Below are 17,319 nucleotides of genomic sequence, written 5' to 3' on the forward strand. Positions count from 1 at the left end.
TAATAAATAAATACGTGACATAGTTAAATTAGTTATGTAAAATTTTTATATATTTTTTGCAATATTCTTAAAAGATCAAGTACATATGTTTTTAAACGTTTCTATTTCTGACAGCGGTTGACTTTTGACTTGACATTTGGGGGCGGGAATGTTTGACATTTCCGATTTCGTTTGTTTTCGTTTTTTTTCTGCCAATACCCGAAAATAATTTGCGAAAATCGTAGGAAAGGAATTACGAATTTAAGATTCTCATTCTCAATAATATTATTTTTCATCATGAGGACGTTATAATATTGATATCCTATAGGACACTTGGGGGGTATTATTTAGAATGGTCATAATTATAAGTGATAATAATTATTGTATCTACAAAACATGGGTATAACAGGTTTGATACCCTTCCTCGAGAAGGCTTCAAGGAGGGCTAATGTTAGTGAGTTCAGCGGATGCACCGTAGCAATAGACACGTACTGCTGGCTTCATAAGGGAGCTTTCGCTTGTGCTGATAAGTTGGTACGAGGTGAAGAGACTGATGTGTAAGTTGCTCAATGTTTTGTAAAACTTTTTTAAAACATCTAAATATTTATTAGTTTTTGGCGTAGGTCCATGTATGCTCAAACTTACAATACAATGAGCTTTATTTAAAGCACTTTCGACCCTGCTATTAGTAATAATTGTTTTCTAAAATCATACCAAGAGATCATTGTAGATGGCATTTTTTACCATATTTTATACTAGCTGATGCCCGCGACTTCGTACGCGTGAATTTAGGTTTTTAAAAATCCTGTGGGAACTCTTAAATTTTCCCAGATAAAAAGTAGCCTATGTTCTTCCCCGGGTACCTGTGTACCAAATTTCGTCAAAATCGGTTGAAAGGTTGAGACGTGAAAAGCTAGCAGACAGACAGACACACTTTCGCATTTATAGTATTAGTATAGATTAGGTACTCTATGACCATTGGACTATATCAATAATTCTGACTCCAGTACTTCAGGCTGACAACGTTGAAAGCCATAGCTAGGCAATTCCACAATAGATTCTGATCTATTTTTAACCGACTTCAAAAAAAGGAGGAGGTTCTCAATTCGTCGGAATCTTTTTTTTTTTTTTTTTTTTTTTTTTTTTTTTTTTTTTTTTTTTTTTTTTTTTTTTTTTTTTTTTTTTTTTATGTATGTTCCCCGATTACTCAAAAACGCCTGGACCGATTTTGAAAATTCTTTTTTTGTTTGAAAGGGTATACTTCAAAGTTGGTCCCATTTCAATTTGGTGAAGATCTGATGAACATCTTCGAAGATAGATACTGGAACTCCTCAACGGATAAGAGTAAATTGCTCGCGATCAGTGTAATAGCTTAGTAAACAATAGATTTTTAACCAGTCATAGCATAATTCCATGGGGCCACTAAAAATTGTGAAATAAAAAATTTTTACAAAAAAAATAAAAACCGACTTCGTTACATAAACACTAAAAATTGAAAAATAATTTAATTTATTACCGAATATATTATGTATACAAGAGTTAATATAGTTCCATAATAATATTTTTTGGGGTCGGTGCCAATGAGGTGCCATTGTGGAGTCCCATAAAAATATGAAGTCTAGACGATTCGCGCAGCTAAAGCTAATTGGCACCGGCACCAAAAAGTATTATTATGGAACTATAATAACTCTTGTATACATAATATATTCGGTAATAAATTAAATTATTTTTTAATTTTTAGTGTTTATGTAACGAAGTCGGTTTTTATTTTTTTTGTAAAAATTTTGCATGCTTAAGTTTACCAGATAATATACTTATCATATGATGTTTTTTGAATATGAATCATAAAAATGTGATTTTTGCAGACATATCAAATACTGTTTAAAATATGTGACAATGTTGCTTTCTAAGAATATAAAGCCAATTTTAGTGTTTGATGGATGCCACCTGCCTGCCAAAGCAATGACTGAACTAAAAAGGAGAGAGTGAGTACATTATATTAATAAAATACAATCTCGTAACAACATTGAGTGATCCATCCATAAAATACAAGTCTTGTTTAAATTGCTTAAGTCATTTAGCATAATACTTGCACATCCAAATAATAGTTGTGTAGTAATAATAGTAGGCCAGTAGGCCTGAAATTAAAAAAAATATTTGGATGAGAATATTATTGAGGAGCTGATGAACAACAAAGGCTGAGACCACAATACTGCAATGCGATATCAGGTCACAAAAATATATGATATCGTACAATGCAAATTTCCAATGCGGTGCCGCACCGTACAAACATGCGATGCGACGACATATCCCCGTTTAGTTGGTGTCCACACCTCTCTGTGTGCCATTCTGTGCTGTTTGTTTTTCTTGATGCGTCTTAACGCAAGTAGAAGTAGGATACGTGTAGTGCAGTGTATGGCTCACCAGAGTTTTCTCGTACGATTCCGTAAGCGATGAAATTTTTTAGTTGCGTCAACGCATCGCATTCTGATGCGGCATCGTTTTTGCGATGCGATGTTGCACCGCAGTGTTGTGGCCTCGCGCTAACTGTTGTAATTACACTTCTGATAAAATTACTTTCTTCTTTACTCTGAACGTTTATGAATAAAAATCTGAACTCATTTCCAAACAGCCTAAAATTGTACTGAAGTTAAGTGATTTTGTTCAAAATAATTACTTACAGTACTTACACTTACAGTAAAGTTTCTACAGCTTCTATTGTGTTTTGCTCCAGCAAAATTTTATTTTAATGAAATATGTACCTATTGTGAAATATCTTGTTTACAGGACTCGTGACATATCAAAGAAAAGAGCTGCAGAGTTACTGAGTTTAGGAAAGGTAACAGTGTGGCTAATTCCATTGTACACAATCTTTAAACTAAACTAAAATGGCACGTCTAAATCTATTGCTATCCCTTTCATAATGTTGCTTGCGGAAAACGATAGCACTAGATTTAGACCTGTTAATTTAGTTTAGTTTAGAGATTGTGTACAAGAGAATCGGCCCCAATATTTGCTTTAACTGTAATTGTTTATGCTACAATATATTGGTATATATTTGTTCTTATTCCATGCAAAAATTTTTGCAAGCTTGCAACTCGTTTTTGCTTATAACTTGATACTTGATAGCTAGCTGGTCAATTGTGAAAATAATGCATCAACCATTATTACAATCTCAATATTTGTGATTGATTGAATTTATGGTATTCTTGTTGCAACATTGCATTGTAGCCAATAGTGAGTGAACATCCACTAATCAGAGGTGATTGTGATTGTGACATTGTAGCTGTAATTTTACCATAATCAAGCTGCAGTCATTGATATTACTTCGTATGGACAGGGTTATTGAACAAACAAAATGGCACCAACTCATTGGTGCTCATGCACCAATGCAACCTCAGTGACGTCTGGATTTCAAACGGATCGTTCATTAGTATCAAAGAGGTGGCGCTGATTTATTTGGTTTCTAAACTGTAAAAAATTTTGTTCGCTTGACCATATCTTGTCATTTATATCGATGGCTGCAGTGAACTAATTTTGACAGCTTCAAAGAACACAATTTTTGTTCGGAACAACCCTCTAGTGTGTACTTAGAGATTGTTATAACTACCATCGCACATTGCCTAAAAACAATACTTATTTCCCTATTTCAGATTGAAGAAGCTAGAACCTTCATGCGACGTAGTGTTGACATCACCCATGCAATGGCTCTAGCTCTAATCAAGGAGTGTCGAAAGCGCAACGTTGACTGTATAGTGGCTCCATACGAAGCTGATGCACAACTTGCATATCTCAATGTTAAGAACTATGCACAGCTGGTTATTACTGAGGACTCTGACTTAATACTGTTTGGATGCACTAAGGTATTCTATAGTCTTATGTATTAGTAGCTCACATCTTGATACTATGAACTTGAGCTTAAAGTATCAAGGAGTGTTGGAAGCGCAACATTGACTTAGATCTATATGGGGCTGATGCACAACGAATATAAGAATATTCTTTTTCTGTTTCAGGTACTTTTTAAAATGGACCTCGATGGCACGGGTACCCTGGTGGAGACAGCTAAGTTGCCGCTAGTGATGAAGTGCCCCATAGAGCACTATCGATTCGACAAGTTCCGGCGCATGTGCATAATGTCCGGCTGCGACTACCTGGCGTCGCTGCCCGGCATAGGCCTGGCCAAGGCGAGGCAGTTTGTGACTGCTACGCAAGACTCGGACTTCGCTAATGTGAGTAGCTCTCAGTTCACAAGTTCCGGCGCATGTGCATAATGTCCGGCTGCGACTACCTGGCGTTGCTGCCCGGCATAGGCCTGGCCAAGGCGAGGCAGTTTGTGACTGCTACGCAAGACTCGGACTTCGCTAATGTGAGTAGCTCTCAGTTCACAAGTTCCGGCGCATGTGCATAATGTCCGGCTGCGACTACCTGGCGTCGCTGCCCGGCATAGGCCTGGCCAAGGCGAGGCAGTTTGTGACTGCTACGCAAGACTCGGACTTCGCTAATGTGAGTAGCTCTCAGTTCACAAGTTCCGGCGCATGTGCATAATGTCCGGCTGCGACTACCTGGCGTCGCTGCCTGGCATAGGCCTGGCCAAGGCGAGGCAGTTTGTGACTGCTACGCAAGACTCGGACTTCGCTAATGTGAGTAGCTCTCAGTTCACAAGTTCCGGCGCATGTGCATAATGTCCGGCTGCGACTACCTGGCGTCGCTGCCCGGCATAGGCCTGGCCAAAGCGAGGCAGTTTGTGACTGCTACGCAAGACTCGGACTTCGCTAATGTGAGTAGCTCTCAGTTCACAAGTTCCGGCTCATGTGCATAATGTCCGGCTGCGACTACCTGGCGTCGTGAAATTTGAAAAAAATGTAGTTATGATTCTCCATCTAGGCTATGGTATAGATAAAGATAAATATGTATGTATAGATAGATAGATAGATAGATAGATAGATAGATAGATAGATAGAAATACTTTATTGCACACAAAAAATATTACATAACTACACGCGCGCACACACATATACATACACACACACACGCACACACACGCACACACACACACACACACACACACACACACACACACATACACTACATATAATTATTTAGTCACAAAATTGAGCATGCAATATTTTTAAACTTTAAATCCTATTCCTATGTTCTTTTATTTTTGTTAAATCGTAAAACATAATTAGCATAAAATTCTAAAGGGTGAAACAAAAGTCGCGGATGCGTCCGAGTCGTAATATCTCGCAAGACGACTGTGGACGCCTATCAATCGCGGTTCTTACCATAGCTTACGGACGCGTCCCATAGTTTGTTTCACGCTTTAAACTTGTGTTTTGTTTATTTATTTATTTTAAATAGTTGTAATACCTAGCTTTAAATTATTAACTAATCATATCTTATGTTTGGGAAGGCACTGGCCCCTAAGACACGGGATTTTCTAGTTTAGGGGTCAGGATTCCAGAGAGTTGATTACTGTACTGAGTTGTTCAAATAAATAAATATTATATTATATTATTATATTATATTAACTATTACAGAAACTAAAACTAAAAAAAAAAATGTATGTGACAGTCAAAATAATAATTTATTGTAACTTTCAGGCACTAAGAAAACTTCCCAGCTTCTTCAACCGATCGAATTTAACGGTAACAGATGAATACAGGGAGAGCTTTTTGAAAGCCGAGGCTACATTCAAACACCAGTTTGTTTACGATCCCATTGAGAGAAAGATGGTGAGGCTCACTGAACCAGATGATGAAGGTATTTACAGTAATTTAAAATTTAGGCTTAAAATTTAGGCACTTTTTGACGACCTCTATGGCGAAGTGGTGAGTGCTGTGGTCTTGTAAGTGGGAAGTCCTGGGTTGAATTCCCGGCAGGGCAGTTTAAGAATTTATAATCTCTAAATGGTCTCTGGTCTGGTCTGGTGGGAGGCTTCAGACGTGGTTAGTTTCCACCTTACCGGCAAAGCCGTGCCGCCAAGCGATTTAGCGTTCCGGTGCGATGCCGTGTAGAAACAGACCAGGGGTTTAATTTTTTTTGAGCGTCTCTCTTCATCGTATTCTTCATTACTGAGGCTTGTGACCCCTTTCCAATCAGTACCCTTATTATAAATGCGAAAGTGTGTTTGTTTTTTGGTTTGTCCTTCAATCACGCAACGAAATAACAGATGTCAGATTAACGTGATTTTTGGCATGGGTATAGTTAAAGACCTGGAAAGTGACATATGCTACTTTTTATCCCGGAAAATGAAAGAGTTCCCAATGGATTTTAAAAACCTAAATCAACGCGAACGAAGTCGTGTGCAATTAGCCAGTTTTCACATAATGGTCGAGTTTTCTTGGGATAATAATGCAGTGTCATCCTTCCTCAAAGCAGTTTTGAGCATCATCATCACCCATCGCCGGTCAACTACTGACCACGAGTCTGAATGAGAAGGGTTTCGGCCATAGTCTGCCACGCGAGCCCAGTGTGGATTGGCAACATTACACACCTTTGAGAACATTATGGAGAACTCTCAGGCATGCAGGTTTCCTCACGATGTTTTTGAGCGGAGTCAATAACTCAATACAAAAAAATGATAATATTTAGTTTTGATACCTAAAAATGTTAGTATTGGCAGAAAACATTTTCATTTTCAGACAGAAAAACTACTATGTATAAAAATGACTACATATGAACATAGTAATTTTTCTGTCAACACTGACAGAAAAATAAAATACTCTAGATTTCACAACCAAAATTAATTCAACAACTTTGAATATTCAGTATTTTTACTTAATGTAGTTTAGTAACGTAGGTAAAACACTATCATAAAAAAACCATAAAAAGTACCAGTTAACTCTGAAAATGAATAAAACATAATTATTTCCAGATATTGAGATAGCTTTATGCGTTAACGCAGGCGAACTTTTGGACCCTAAGGTGGCATTCCAGTTGGCCTTAGGAAATATTGAACCCTTTACTTTGAAGAAATTGGACAATTGGGACCCTGATCATCCAGATCTTGCTGTAAGTATAAAACTTGAATACCTTCAAAGATTCGCAGATATTTCAGACGGGTTCTAAACATTAGTGTACCTATATTAACAGACGCTCTGCGTTGTATTCCTCATTGAGCATTGTGGTACCTTATCAGTAACAATATAATGTTAGGGGGTTTCTTGAATAATAACGGGGTGGGTTCCCAAATACCTCTGCAGAACCTATTCTATAGTTGTCTGTAACTATTTACCAATTTTATTTTACCAATCGTCAATTTCAATCATTTGTAGCTTGAGACAGATATAAAAACTAACAGTTGGAAAGAGAAAGGGATAGCGAATCACCCGAGCATATGGAGTGAGGATTTCACCCAATATCTAACTGAGACCAGCCCGTGGGTGAAGAAGGTGAAGAAAGTTGAGCCGATCATAGGCGTACCACAAACCAGGCTGAGGAAGAAAGTTGTCACTTTGGTTAGCAAGTACGTGCCAGAAACACAGGACGAAAGGTAATTATTCGTCATCATCATGATCAACCCATGGCCGGTTCACTACAGAGCACGGGTCTCGGGTGAGAAGGGTTTTGGCCATAGTCTATCAGGCCATGTGCGGATTGGTAGACTTCACACACCTTTGAAAACATTATGGAGAACTCTCAGGTATGCAGGTTTCCTCACTATTGTAAAATTATAATTATTTGTTGATATAGCGGCAATAGAAATAACAATTCTGTGAAAAAATTTCAACTCTCTACCTATTATGGTTCACTAGATACAGTCCGCTGACATACAGACGGACGGACTGACAGCGGAGACTTAGTATTAGGATAAAGATGTTTTCAATTGCTTTATTTTGTACTAGCTAATGCCATCGCCTTCGTCCGCATAGATTTAGCGTTTTTTAAAAATCCCTTTGATTTTCAAGGCTAAAAAGTAGCCTATATTTATATAATTTCGTCAAAACCGGCTGAACGGACGGGCCGTGACACGTTAACTGACAGACAGACACACTTTCGCGTTAATATTAATAATATTTATGCTTGCGGCTTCGCGTGGTATAGGTTTTAAATCCCAAGGGAACTCTGGAATAAAAAGAAGCCTATGTAACTCGCCAGGTTTTTAACTATCTCCATGCAAAAAATCACGCCGATCTCTTGCACTGTTGCGGTGAGATTGAAGGATATACGATAATAATAAACAATAAACCAACAAACACACTTCCACATGTACATGGATTTTTCTACAAAAATTCTAATAACCTATAATTTTCTTTACAGCCTTTCCATAGAAACCTTAAAGAGCATGTATTGCAAAGAGCCAGCGAATAAGAAACAAAAAGTCGATTCCGAAAACGATACCCAATACATCGAGACATTCACTGAAGATGAACACGACATTGCAACAACTGAAATAGAAATAACAGAAAATCTCACGCAAAAAGATAAATCACCAATATTAGAAAATCGGCAAAGATCGTTCAAGAAATATCTAGAGAAAAGAAGTGACACGATTTTGAAGAAACTCAGTCGATTTCCAAGAACTGTTTTAGGTGACAATGTAATTGAGAGCCAATTTTTCAACAATGAACCCAACGTTTTAAACAGTAAAGTTGAAAATTGTATAACAATAGAAGAATCGCCTGAAAAATGCGCGAATAAAAATAATACAGAAATAGATAAAAAATCGATTTTGTGTAAGAAATTGGAAATCGATACTCAGTGTTCGCAAATCGATTCGTCACAAAGCGACTATTGCTTGAGTCCCAAAAAGTGTCAGAAAAGTCCAATTTTGGAATTAAGTCCTAAAACTAGGAATCCATTTAAGTTGAGGCCTGCACAATGTTCGGAAAACGATTCTGTATTACAGGACTCCCAGAAAGAAAATGCTTTGAGTCCAAAAATGGATCAAATTAGTCCAAAAATAGATCAAAATCATCTAAAAAGTGATCAAAATAGTGAGATTTTAGATATCAGTCCTAAAATTAGGAATCCGTTTAAGTTAAGGCCTATTGACAGTTTTTTAGTTGACTCCCACAAAGATAATCCTCCGAGTCCAAAAATGGATAAAAGGAGTCCAAAAATGGGTGATAAGAGTCCAATTTTGGAACTAAACACATTTATGGGATCTCAATTGACATGTGACACAGGGTTTAGTGAGTCTGTGATAGACAACAGTTATCTGTGTGAAGATATGGTAATTCCGGTGGATCCTGAGGTAACTAAGGTAGTATCTAGTAGTTTAGTGTGTGGTAGGTAGTCTGATTGCTTAGAAATTGCCAAAGTATGTATTATGTAAGCTTTCTTAGGCCAGGTACAGTACGTGGCAGAAAATAATGTACATCGACCGTTAGAAGGTGATAGCTTATTTGTAGATTGTCTCTGTCGTTGAGACCGATAAAACGTTATATAGGTTCATACCTAGACAGAGACAACGCTCTACAAAGCCAAAATGTCAATATAAAGACCGATGTACATTATTTTCTGCCGCGTACTGTACAACCCTATCAACGGAAAAAAGTTAGTACAGAAAACAGGTGCATTTCTGATTGGTTGGTCATTCAAAATGGTTAACGCCCAGTGACTTTTTGTCTTTGTCATTTTGTATGGGATTACGTAACAGAGAGAGAGCGCTATATTAACTTCTCTCTGTGGATATAGTCGTATGATTTTTGTTGGATTTTTCATCTTTCATGAATCAATCACCCTCCATCATCAAATGACTATTAGAAAAATTAATGAAATAGTAGTATTAGTTATTATTCTTAATTAGTAGCTAATGTAATTATAATTAGTGTATTGTCTGACTAGCTTATGCCCGCGACTTCGTCCGCGTGGACTACACAAATTTCAAACCCCTATTTTACCCCCTTACGTGTTGAATTTTCAAAAACCTTTCTAGCGTTGCATAGCGTTCTAGGTTTGAGATGTGCGTTGATAGTAGTCAGTCGTCAGTCAGTTTTTCCTGTTTTATATTTCGAACAGAAAAATGAATGAAACAGTAGATAGTACAGTACAGTAGAACAGTAGCTATTAGTTATTATTCTTAATTAGTAGTTGCAACACTTAGCAGGAATTAATACACATCGGGCTTTAGAAAGAAAACGGTTTCGTAGAGAGTTGTCTCTGTCGTTGCGATCGACATAACGTCACAAAGGTATGAGTGACAGAGAAGAAGAAGAGAAGAATAGAAATTCCCAATTCCCATAATTGGGAATTTCTAATCAAACGGACATTACGCCCTGTTTCCTTAGAAACATCCTAAAAAAAGACTTACATGATTTTATTTTCCCCAGTCATTTTACTTCGACTCGCCATCACCACCTAAAGCTGCTTCCCAACCGTCTCTGGACAAGTTCAACCCTGGCGTTAAGAAGCCGACGTGCAGGGTCCCGGGTTTGAGGAAGACCGCGTCTCTGCCGTCCAATCAACCCACTTTGTTGAGCAAGTTTGGTTTTCAGAAAAGGTAGGCTTAGTTTTTAGGTGTTTTAGGGTGTATAAATGTTCATAAACTCCATCATCATCATCATGATCAACCCATAGCCGGCTCACTACAGACGGTTTCCTCTCAGAGTGAGAAGGGTTTTGGCCATAGTCTACCACGCTGGCCATGTGTAGATTGGTAGACTTCACACACCTTTGAGAACATTATGGAGAACTCTCAGGTATGCAGGTTTCCTCACGATGTTTTCATTCACCGTTAAATCAAATAATATTTAATTAATTATAACGCACATAACTCCGAAAAGTTAGAGGTGCGTGCCCGGGATCGAACCCCCGACGTCCGATTAGAAGGCGGATGTCCACTATGCTATCACAGCTACTAGTTTATTTAATAAATTAAAATTTACTAAGTAAATGAACTTTTATCTTTTTCTAGTAGGTAAATAATTAATAATTGTTACTAAAAAAAGTTCTTTTGTGTTTATATAATTTGCTGCAAATCTAAATTAATTTCGGATTCCAGTCTATCCACTAAACAGCTACATATTAAGCTATTAAATAGGCATACTGCCGTACTCAGAGTCGCTTAATCTTTACTTAAGTTTAGTTAAAACGAGACAGAGCTATATCTCACATAAATCTATCTCGTTTTAACTCAATCTTAAGTAACGATTAGCGACTCTGAGTACCGCGGAAAGTATATTAAGTTACCTACAACATTGATGTTTTTGTTTCAGGACAGTATTAAAGAAATAAGAAGAATTGATTTTAATAATTATGGCAGTACAAATCGTTATCGTAAGCGTTACTTGAGTTATTTTATGAAAAAGTGTTTGTTTTTTTTTTTTTTCGACATTGAATCTCTGTTGCCACTTTTTAGAAAGTTTTATTTGAATACTCACTAAGCTTAAATTTGTATCTTCATTAGTTTTCACGATAAAGAAATAGTAAACTTGAAAGCGGGTATAATGCATACATTTTGAGAACTCACTCGCCATGTTTGCTCTGTGTTCAACTGAAACGTTAAACTCGCAATCGTCTCATGGGCTATCACAACTACCCCACACCTTGTTATTCTTTCATACTGCGTGGGAAAGGAAGGATTGACTGACGAACTAATCGCGTTTCAGCGCCTACCCTCTCTTCGTACCACCAAATAGATTGATAAATCGCCCACTGCGCAGGTTCAAGATCGGCGGGGTGATTCGCTAGCTCAGTGCTCAAGATACAGTGCACAGATATGTCCATTGTCCAGATATGCAACTAGCGTGGCCCCCTCAGTCCCTCTCGCTCAAGCAGAGGTACTTACTTGTGAAATGTTATTCCGTCTATTTTACGTTCGCTTCGGCTATTGTAGCAACCCATTATTGCATAATAACTTCAAATACAAAAAACAACAAAACAAATTAATTATTTCTTTAAAATACTTGAGTCAACATAACCTCACTTCATGCTGTTTGCCAAATACTCACGTACAAATACATTTTGGCAAACAAAAAAAGTGGCGACGGTGATAAGGACAAAACATAATCATTTTGTCACGTTCTAATAAGAGCTTAAATGCATTTAGCTATCTCGCTCTAACAGTAAGTGTCACAATAGGGCTACTTCTAATAGTCCTTGTTCTGAGATTCAGTGAAGCAGCAATGTAGAACCAATCAATGTCAAATGAGCTCGGTGGCTATAGTTCAGTGTTGAACACTGAGTTAGCGAATCACCCCGCTAAGCTCTTTTTTTTCGTGACGCCAATTGCTGACGTCATTAAAAATTCAACATGGCGGATGATCTAAGATGGCGGATTAGAATAATTTTAAACTTTATTAAAAAGTGGTGAAAGAAATGCACCTTTGAAGTAAATATGAATGTTTTGTGTTTTACAACCGATTGGTTTGAAATCGTGTCGACAGATCGAAACAGATTGCATTTATTGTTGATATCTCCAGTGTTAATTGTGATAATAATTATTAATTATTACTTAGAATTTTGATTGTTTATTAGAAAGTAATTAAAATGATTGATTTAATACTGTATTTTTTTATGCGATTTTATAATAAGATACCCTAACATTAAAGCTTCTTTTACGTCCCAGCAACACAGTGCGACATTGTGGCATGTCATAAAGCCGCATTAGGGATGATTTATGCTAGACAGCGCCGGGCCCGAGCCGTGCCACGTCCGAGACACAGTTCAGAAAAAGCGCGGGCATGCCATAAAACCGCATTAGGGATGACTTATAGACACACAGATCAGAAAATGTATGAAGTTACATTGACATGCCATGTTCCGTCCGTTTACGTTTACGTTTCTTCATACAAAACTGCAATCCGTGGATCGTCTGTGCGTCGGACGTTCCTCGAACGTGGCACGGTCTAGCATAAATCATCCCAAAGTCGACAACCGATAGAAATTGGGATCCCAAATTGCTGCAATGGCGACCTCACACCGGAAAACGCAGCGTTGGAAGACCCCTCACTAGCTGGACAAACAGTCCTCAGATTCAGGCAGCGCTAGACCGTGGTGTGTGGAAGTCCCTACAAGACACCTATGCCCAGCTGTGGACGTCTATCGGTTGGTGATGATAATAAAACAGTGTCCCTACCGCGGTTATTTGACAGCTACAATGTTACGATCGCAATCATCTCTGATTGGTTAATGCTCGCTCACTATTGGCCACAATGCATTGTTGCAACAAGAATCGCACAAATTCAGCCAATCAGAACAATTGAGATTGTAATAATGATTGAAGCAGCTTTTAGACAATCGCCCTACCGCATAACTATCTATAATGAGCGACAGGTCGAGATGGCAAACGGGGAGGGAACGCCACACAGGCCCAAGCTAACCCGGTGCGAGCGAGTGCAGATAACGTGCGGGTATGAGGCGGGGCGTCCCACCGCCTTATACTCCGATTGCCCTCTCGACCTGTCGCGTGCTATATACTCAGTAATTTCAAATGTAGGTAGCGAGAATAATACGTAGTCTGCAGACTCGTATCGGAGTCTCCGGGTACTAGGCAGCCAATCCGATCTATGCATTTCATGTCCTACTCAACAGAGCCAGTTTTTTTAGAAAAATAGTTCCATACTAATATTATAAATGCCAAAGTGTGTCTGTCTCTCTGTCTGCTAGCTTTTCACGGTCTAACAGTTCAACCGATTTTGATGAAATTTGGTACAAAGTTAACTTACGTTCCGGGGAAGGACATAGGCTACTTTTCATCCTGGAAAATTAAAGAGTTACCACGGGATTTTTAAAAACCTAAATCCACGCGGACGGAAGTCGCGGGCATCAGCTAGTTAAGTAAATATTATCAACAAATCATAAAAAGGTTGACTCGAAACATACTACACAACACAACAAGAGATTGCTATTCACCTACCTTATATAATTTATTATAATTATTACGATTTAAATCAGGTCCAACCCTTTCCATTCACACAGCTAGGTAGGGAAGTACATTCGATCCACAAAGGATATGAATCTCATTACAAATAGGTACACAGTTATCACAACAATCTTTTGTGTAAAGCAACATTTCCGACACCCCATAAATACGTTGATACGGTTGATATCAAAAGAAGTGTGCGACCCTCGTTAAAAAAGGCATTATACAAGTGACGTTTCTTTTATCAGATTAATTTTAAATATTGTGGTTGTTGGTCTCAGGTGTGTTGTATAGAGAGCGCGGTCACAGATACTATTGTAACAAAGAGTTCTAGCTTATAATATAAGGAGACCACCGGTTATGGAATCATACAATTTTATAGACCTCATACCTCATAGTACGGTCCACCCGGTCCACCTTTAAAATAAGGACTAAAATCGTATTTTAGACATGACAGTTCACATGGCACGTGATGTGTTCAGTTCACGTGACACATAAAGTTAAAATGGCGCGTGAGAACTCATTTTGTACGCATTAGATATAGATATACTTTTTAAATATTTAAATTTGTAGCTAATACCTATCTACCCGTTAATTACATCCATTAACATTCAACCAGAGTGAAATTAAATTGTTCTCGACTGGATGTTACCATTGTTGAGTGCTCGGTTAATTTGAATATACTCCACTTAGACTTACACGGTAATTACAATTTTCACAGGACTTAAAAACCTAAATCCACGCGGACGAATTCGCGGGCATCAGCTACCTATTCATTATATAGAAATAGTTGTAGGTACGTAATGTACCTACAGTATAAGTACTTATCTTCCAACATATACCTACCTACCTAATAATAATTAATCTATTCGCGCTTAGAAGCTTATTCGCGCGACTTCGTCCGCGTGGACTACACAAAATTGAAACCCCTATTTTACCCTTTTAGGAGTTGGATTTTCAAAATTTTTTTCTTAGCGGATGTCTACGTCATAATAGTGCATGCCAAATTTCAGCCCGATCCGTCCTGTAGAGAGCTGTGCGTTGATAGATCAGTCAGTCAGTTAGTCCGCTTTTTCTATATTTGTAAGAAAATCAATTTGAAAGAAAATGTGTACGGAAAATTCCAGTATTAAGGACTATTTTGGCTTCAACTGCAGTCTTTTTACGTAAGTAAGGAGGTACGCAAACAGGTAAACAATCGCTCTGCTCCGTCATCATACCTGAGACCTGAGCCCAGAAATTAAAGTAAAGCGAACTCATTTACGCGGGCTATATTGTTTATTATAAACGAAGCAAATCCATCTCCCTCCTCGAATGAATTGTGCCACTTAATAAAGATCTTCGTCGCCCCAGGAGAGCTGGGGCTTAAGTAATTAATAATATTGAAGTTTTAAAGCCTGGCTTACACCACCACATATCATCCAATATTTTAATTAAATGTGGCAATTCATTTTTTATATTAAAATGCAAACAATAAGTGCTTTTGCAAAGAATATTTTTGACGGCCTAAGAGATTTGGGCGTCAATCAAAAGCGGCTAACTAGGTATTTGCTACAAAATAAGGACGTAAGTATTTTTCAACCTTGTTGAGATGTAACGGAAAAGTGCACATTCAGTCAACACTTGTTACACACGCAATATGTAGGTGTGACTCAACGGGACAACAATTTCAAAAAATTGGCCATTAACAGTGTTACTCAACGGGACAATTAAAAAAAATCCCATTGAGTCACACCCCCGGGCCACGTGTGTAACACTGTGACTCAACGGGATTTTTTAAAAATTGTTATGAATAACTCATAAGCACGAGTGCACGGCCCAAGGTTGTATGTGGCATTTCGTTCCTCTACTCTCTCTACTTCAATCATAGGTACATTATTGTCAAAGATTAAAAAATCACGGTGTCGACCAATTAACTGGGCGCCCAAGAATATCCACTTCGATCGAACTAAGCATATAATAGACGTAAATGTATATTCTCGTCTTCGGCCCCGGGTCAATTCCGCTCCGTTATAAACTGTATTAATTCAGGCAGATATATTCAAACTTCATCCAAGAGTCATTGATATGCAAACATGACGTCTCAATTGTAGAACCCGTAATTCCTATCCGTATTCTGCCTCGGACGAGTTGAGCTATCACACCGAACACACGCTTCTATTCAGATGCTGGATAGCTTTCCGATGAATTTGCATTGAGATTTTGAGAGGCTAAGAAAGAGCACCTAGGTATATAAGTGTTAGTATCTTCGAGTCATGTCACCTCGGCATGTTACCTAGGTGGTATAATTAAACCTTTTTTTGCCTTTTCATACTTATTCAAACCTTCAAATGTTTTAACCTGGTGGTCGTTTTTCTCTAGGGGAAACTAGGTATAGATCCCGACAGGTCGATATGGCAATCGGGGCGGGACCGCCCCGCCTCATACCCCGATTGCCATCTCGACCCGTCGTGTACTACTTTTCAGGTTCAGATTCAGATTCAGATTTATTTATTTGCTTTCATGTACATTTACATTTATTGATGGTGGGTGCTTAAAGCTAAAAGCTAATTACATGAGACCCTGTCAGGGTATTGCAAATACAATTTTAGGTACAATAAAATGATAAATATTAAAGATACTTTAAGAATAGGATTAAAATTATTAAAATTATCATTACTAGATATTAAATATTATTCATTTGCATGCATATTATTATATTTTGAGAATGTTGACTAGAATTTATTATAAAGCAAGATTAGTACAAAATAAAAATAAGGTCAAAGTATAGTAGTATTAAATAATTGCTGCCATGGTCTGATTAAGTCTCTGTCAATAGAATAAAATATTTAAAAATAGTTACCTACTGTAAGAATTTAATTTAGTTATGGTTATTTTGCAATTATTTAATCTTACAAGGTCTTATAGTTAAATGTCAATATCAGATGTCATTTACAGGTGCGTCACGCTATTGAGGTTTATGCAGTTAGAAATTCTTGTATATCATAAAAGCATTTTTGTAGTACCCATTGTTTTAATTTTCTCTGGTGGGACTTCTTTTGTTTCTTCTTTAATGTCGTTGGGAAGTTTGTTATAAATAATGATTGATCTGTAATACGGGCTGCTACGGCGTATTATTTGTAAGCTGTAATGTAAAGGTTGCTTCTCCGCTGTCAAAACCACACAAATAAAACAGCTGTTTTGGCTTCAAAACTTAACAGTATCTAGTATTCAGTTTACATTTCATAAAACACAGTCCAACTAATATCCATTACTTCAGTTAAATTAAGCCTTATTTTGCGTGACATCGTTCGCCTTCCTTATTTAAGAATTAGGGAGCGGTTACCTACTGCTCTGTAATTATGTGGCTCGACAAATTGCATATTTCTTCCCCTAAGATACGGAGAAGGATCAACCGTCAAATACGAGTAGGTATATTTTATTTAATGTTTGATGTGGCTTTTTCGTGATCTTATTATTTTGTACTTGGGGAACGCTACATTTTAAGGCGTAGGTACGCTAACATTGGCGCGGGTGCAGGGAGCGGGTGC

The 17,319-nt window shown here is 37.7% G+C and overlaps 1 protein-coding gene across 1 annotated transcript; it reads left to right on the forward strand.

The window, feature by feature from the left end:
* Window positions 1–144: 144 nt before the first annotated feature.
* On the forward strand, window positions 145–11,622 carry tos (Exonuclease tos). Its single transcript, XM_069503134.1, has 11 exons — window positions 145–536; window positions 1,845–1,964; window positions 2,767–2,818; window positions 3,633–3,842; window positions 3,993–4,208; window positions 5,583–5,742; window positions 6,857–6,993; window positions 7,257–7,474; window positions 8,242–9,187; window positions 10,257–10,426; window positions 11,142–11,622. Exons 1-11 carry the CDS (start codon window positions 376–378, stop codon window positions 11,158–11,160), a joined length of 2,409 nt encoding a protein of 802 aa, XP_069359235.1. The 5' UTR covers window positions 145–375; the 3' UTR covers window positions 11,161–11,622.
* The last annotated feature ends 5,697 nt before the right edge of the window (window positions 11,623–17,319 follow it).

Source organism: Maniola hyperantus, chromosome 14 (assembly GCF_902806685.2).
Source record: "Maniola hyperantus chromosome 14, iAphHyp1.2, whole genome shotgun sequence".
Lineage (NCBI taxonomy): Eukaryota > Metazoa > Arthropoda > Insecta > Lepidoptera > Nymphalidae > Maniola > Maniola hyperantus.

Bases quoted from the DNA above. Each gene is read 5' to 3' on its own strand.
- tos (XM_069503134.1), top strand. From the start codon at position 376: ATGGGTATAACAGGTTTGATACCCTTCCTCGAGAAGGCTTCAAGGAGG. The intron at 537-1,844 runs GTAAGTTGCTCA...TGATTTTTGCAG, and splicing joins CGAGGTGAAGAGACTGATGT to ACATATCAAATACTGTTTAA. The intron at 2,819-3,632 runs GTAACAGTGTGG...TCCCTATTTCAG, and splicing joins AGTTACTGAGTTTAGGAAAG to ATTGAAGAAGCTAGAACCTT.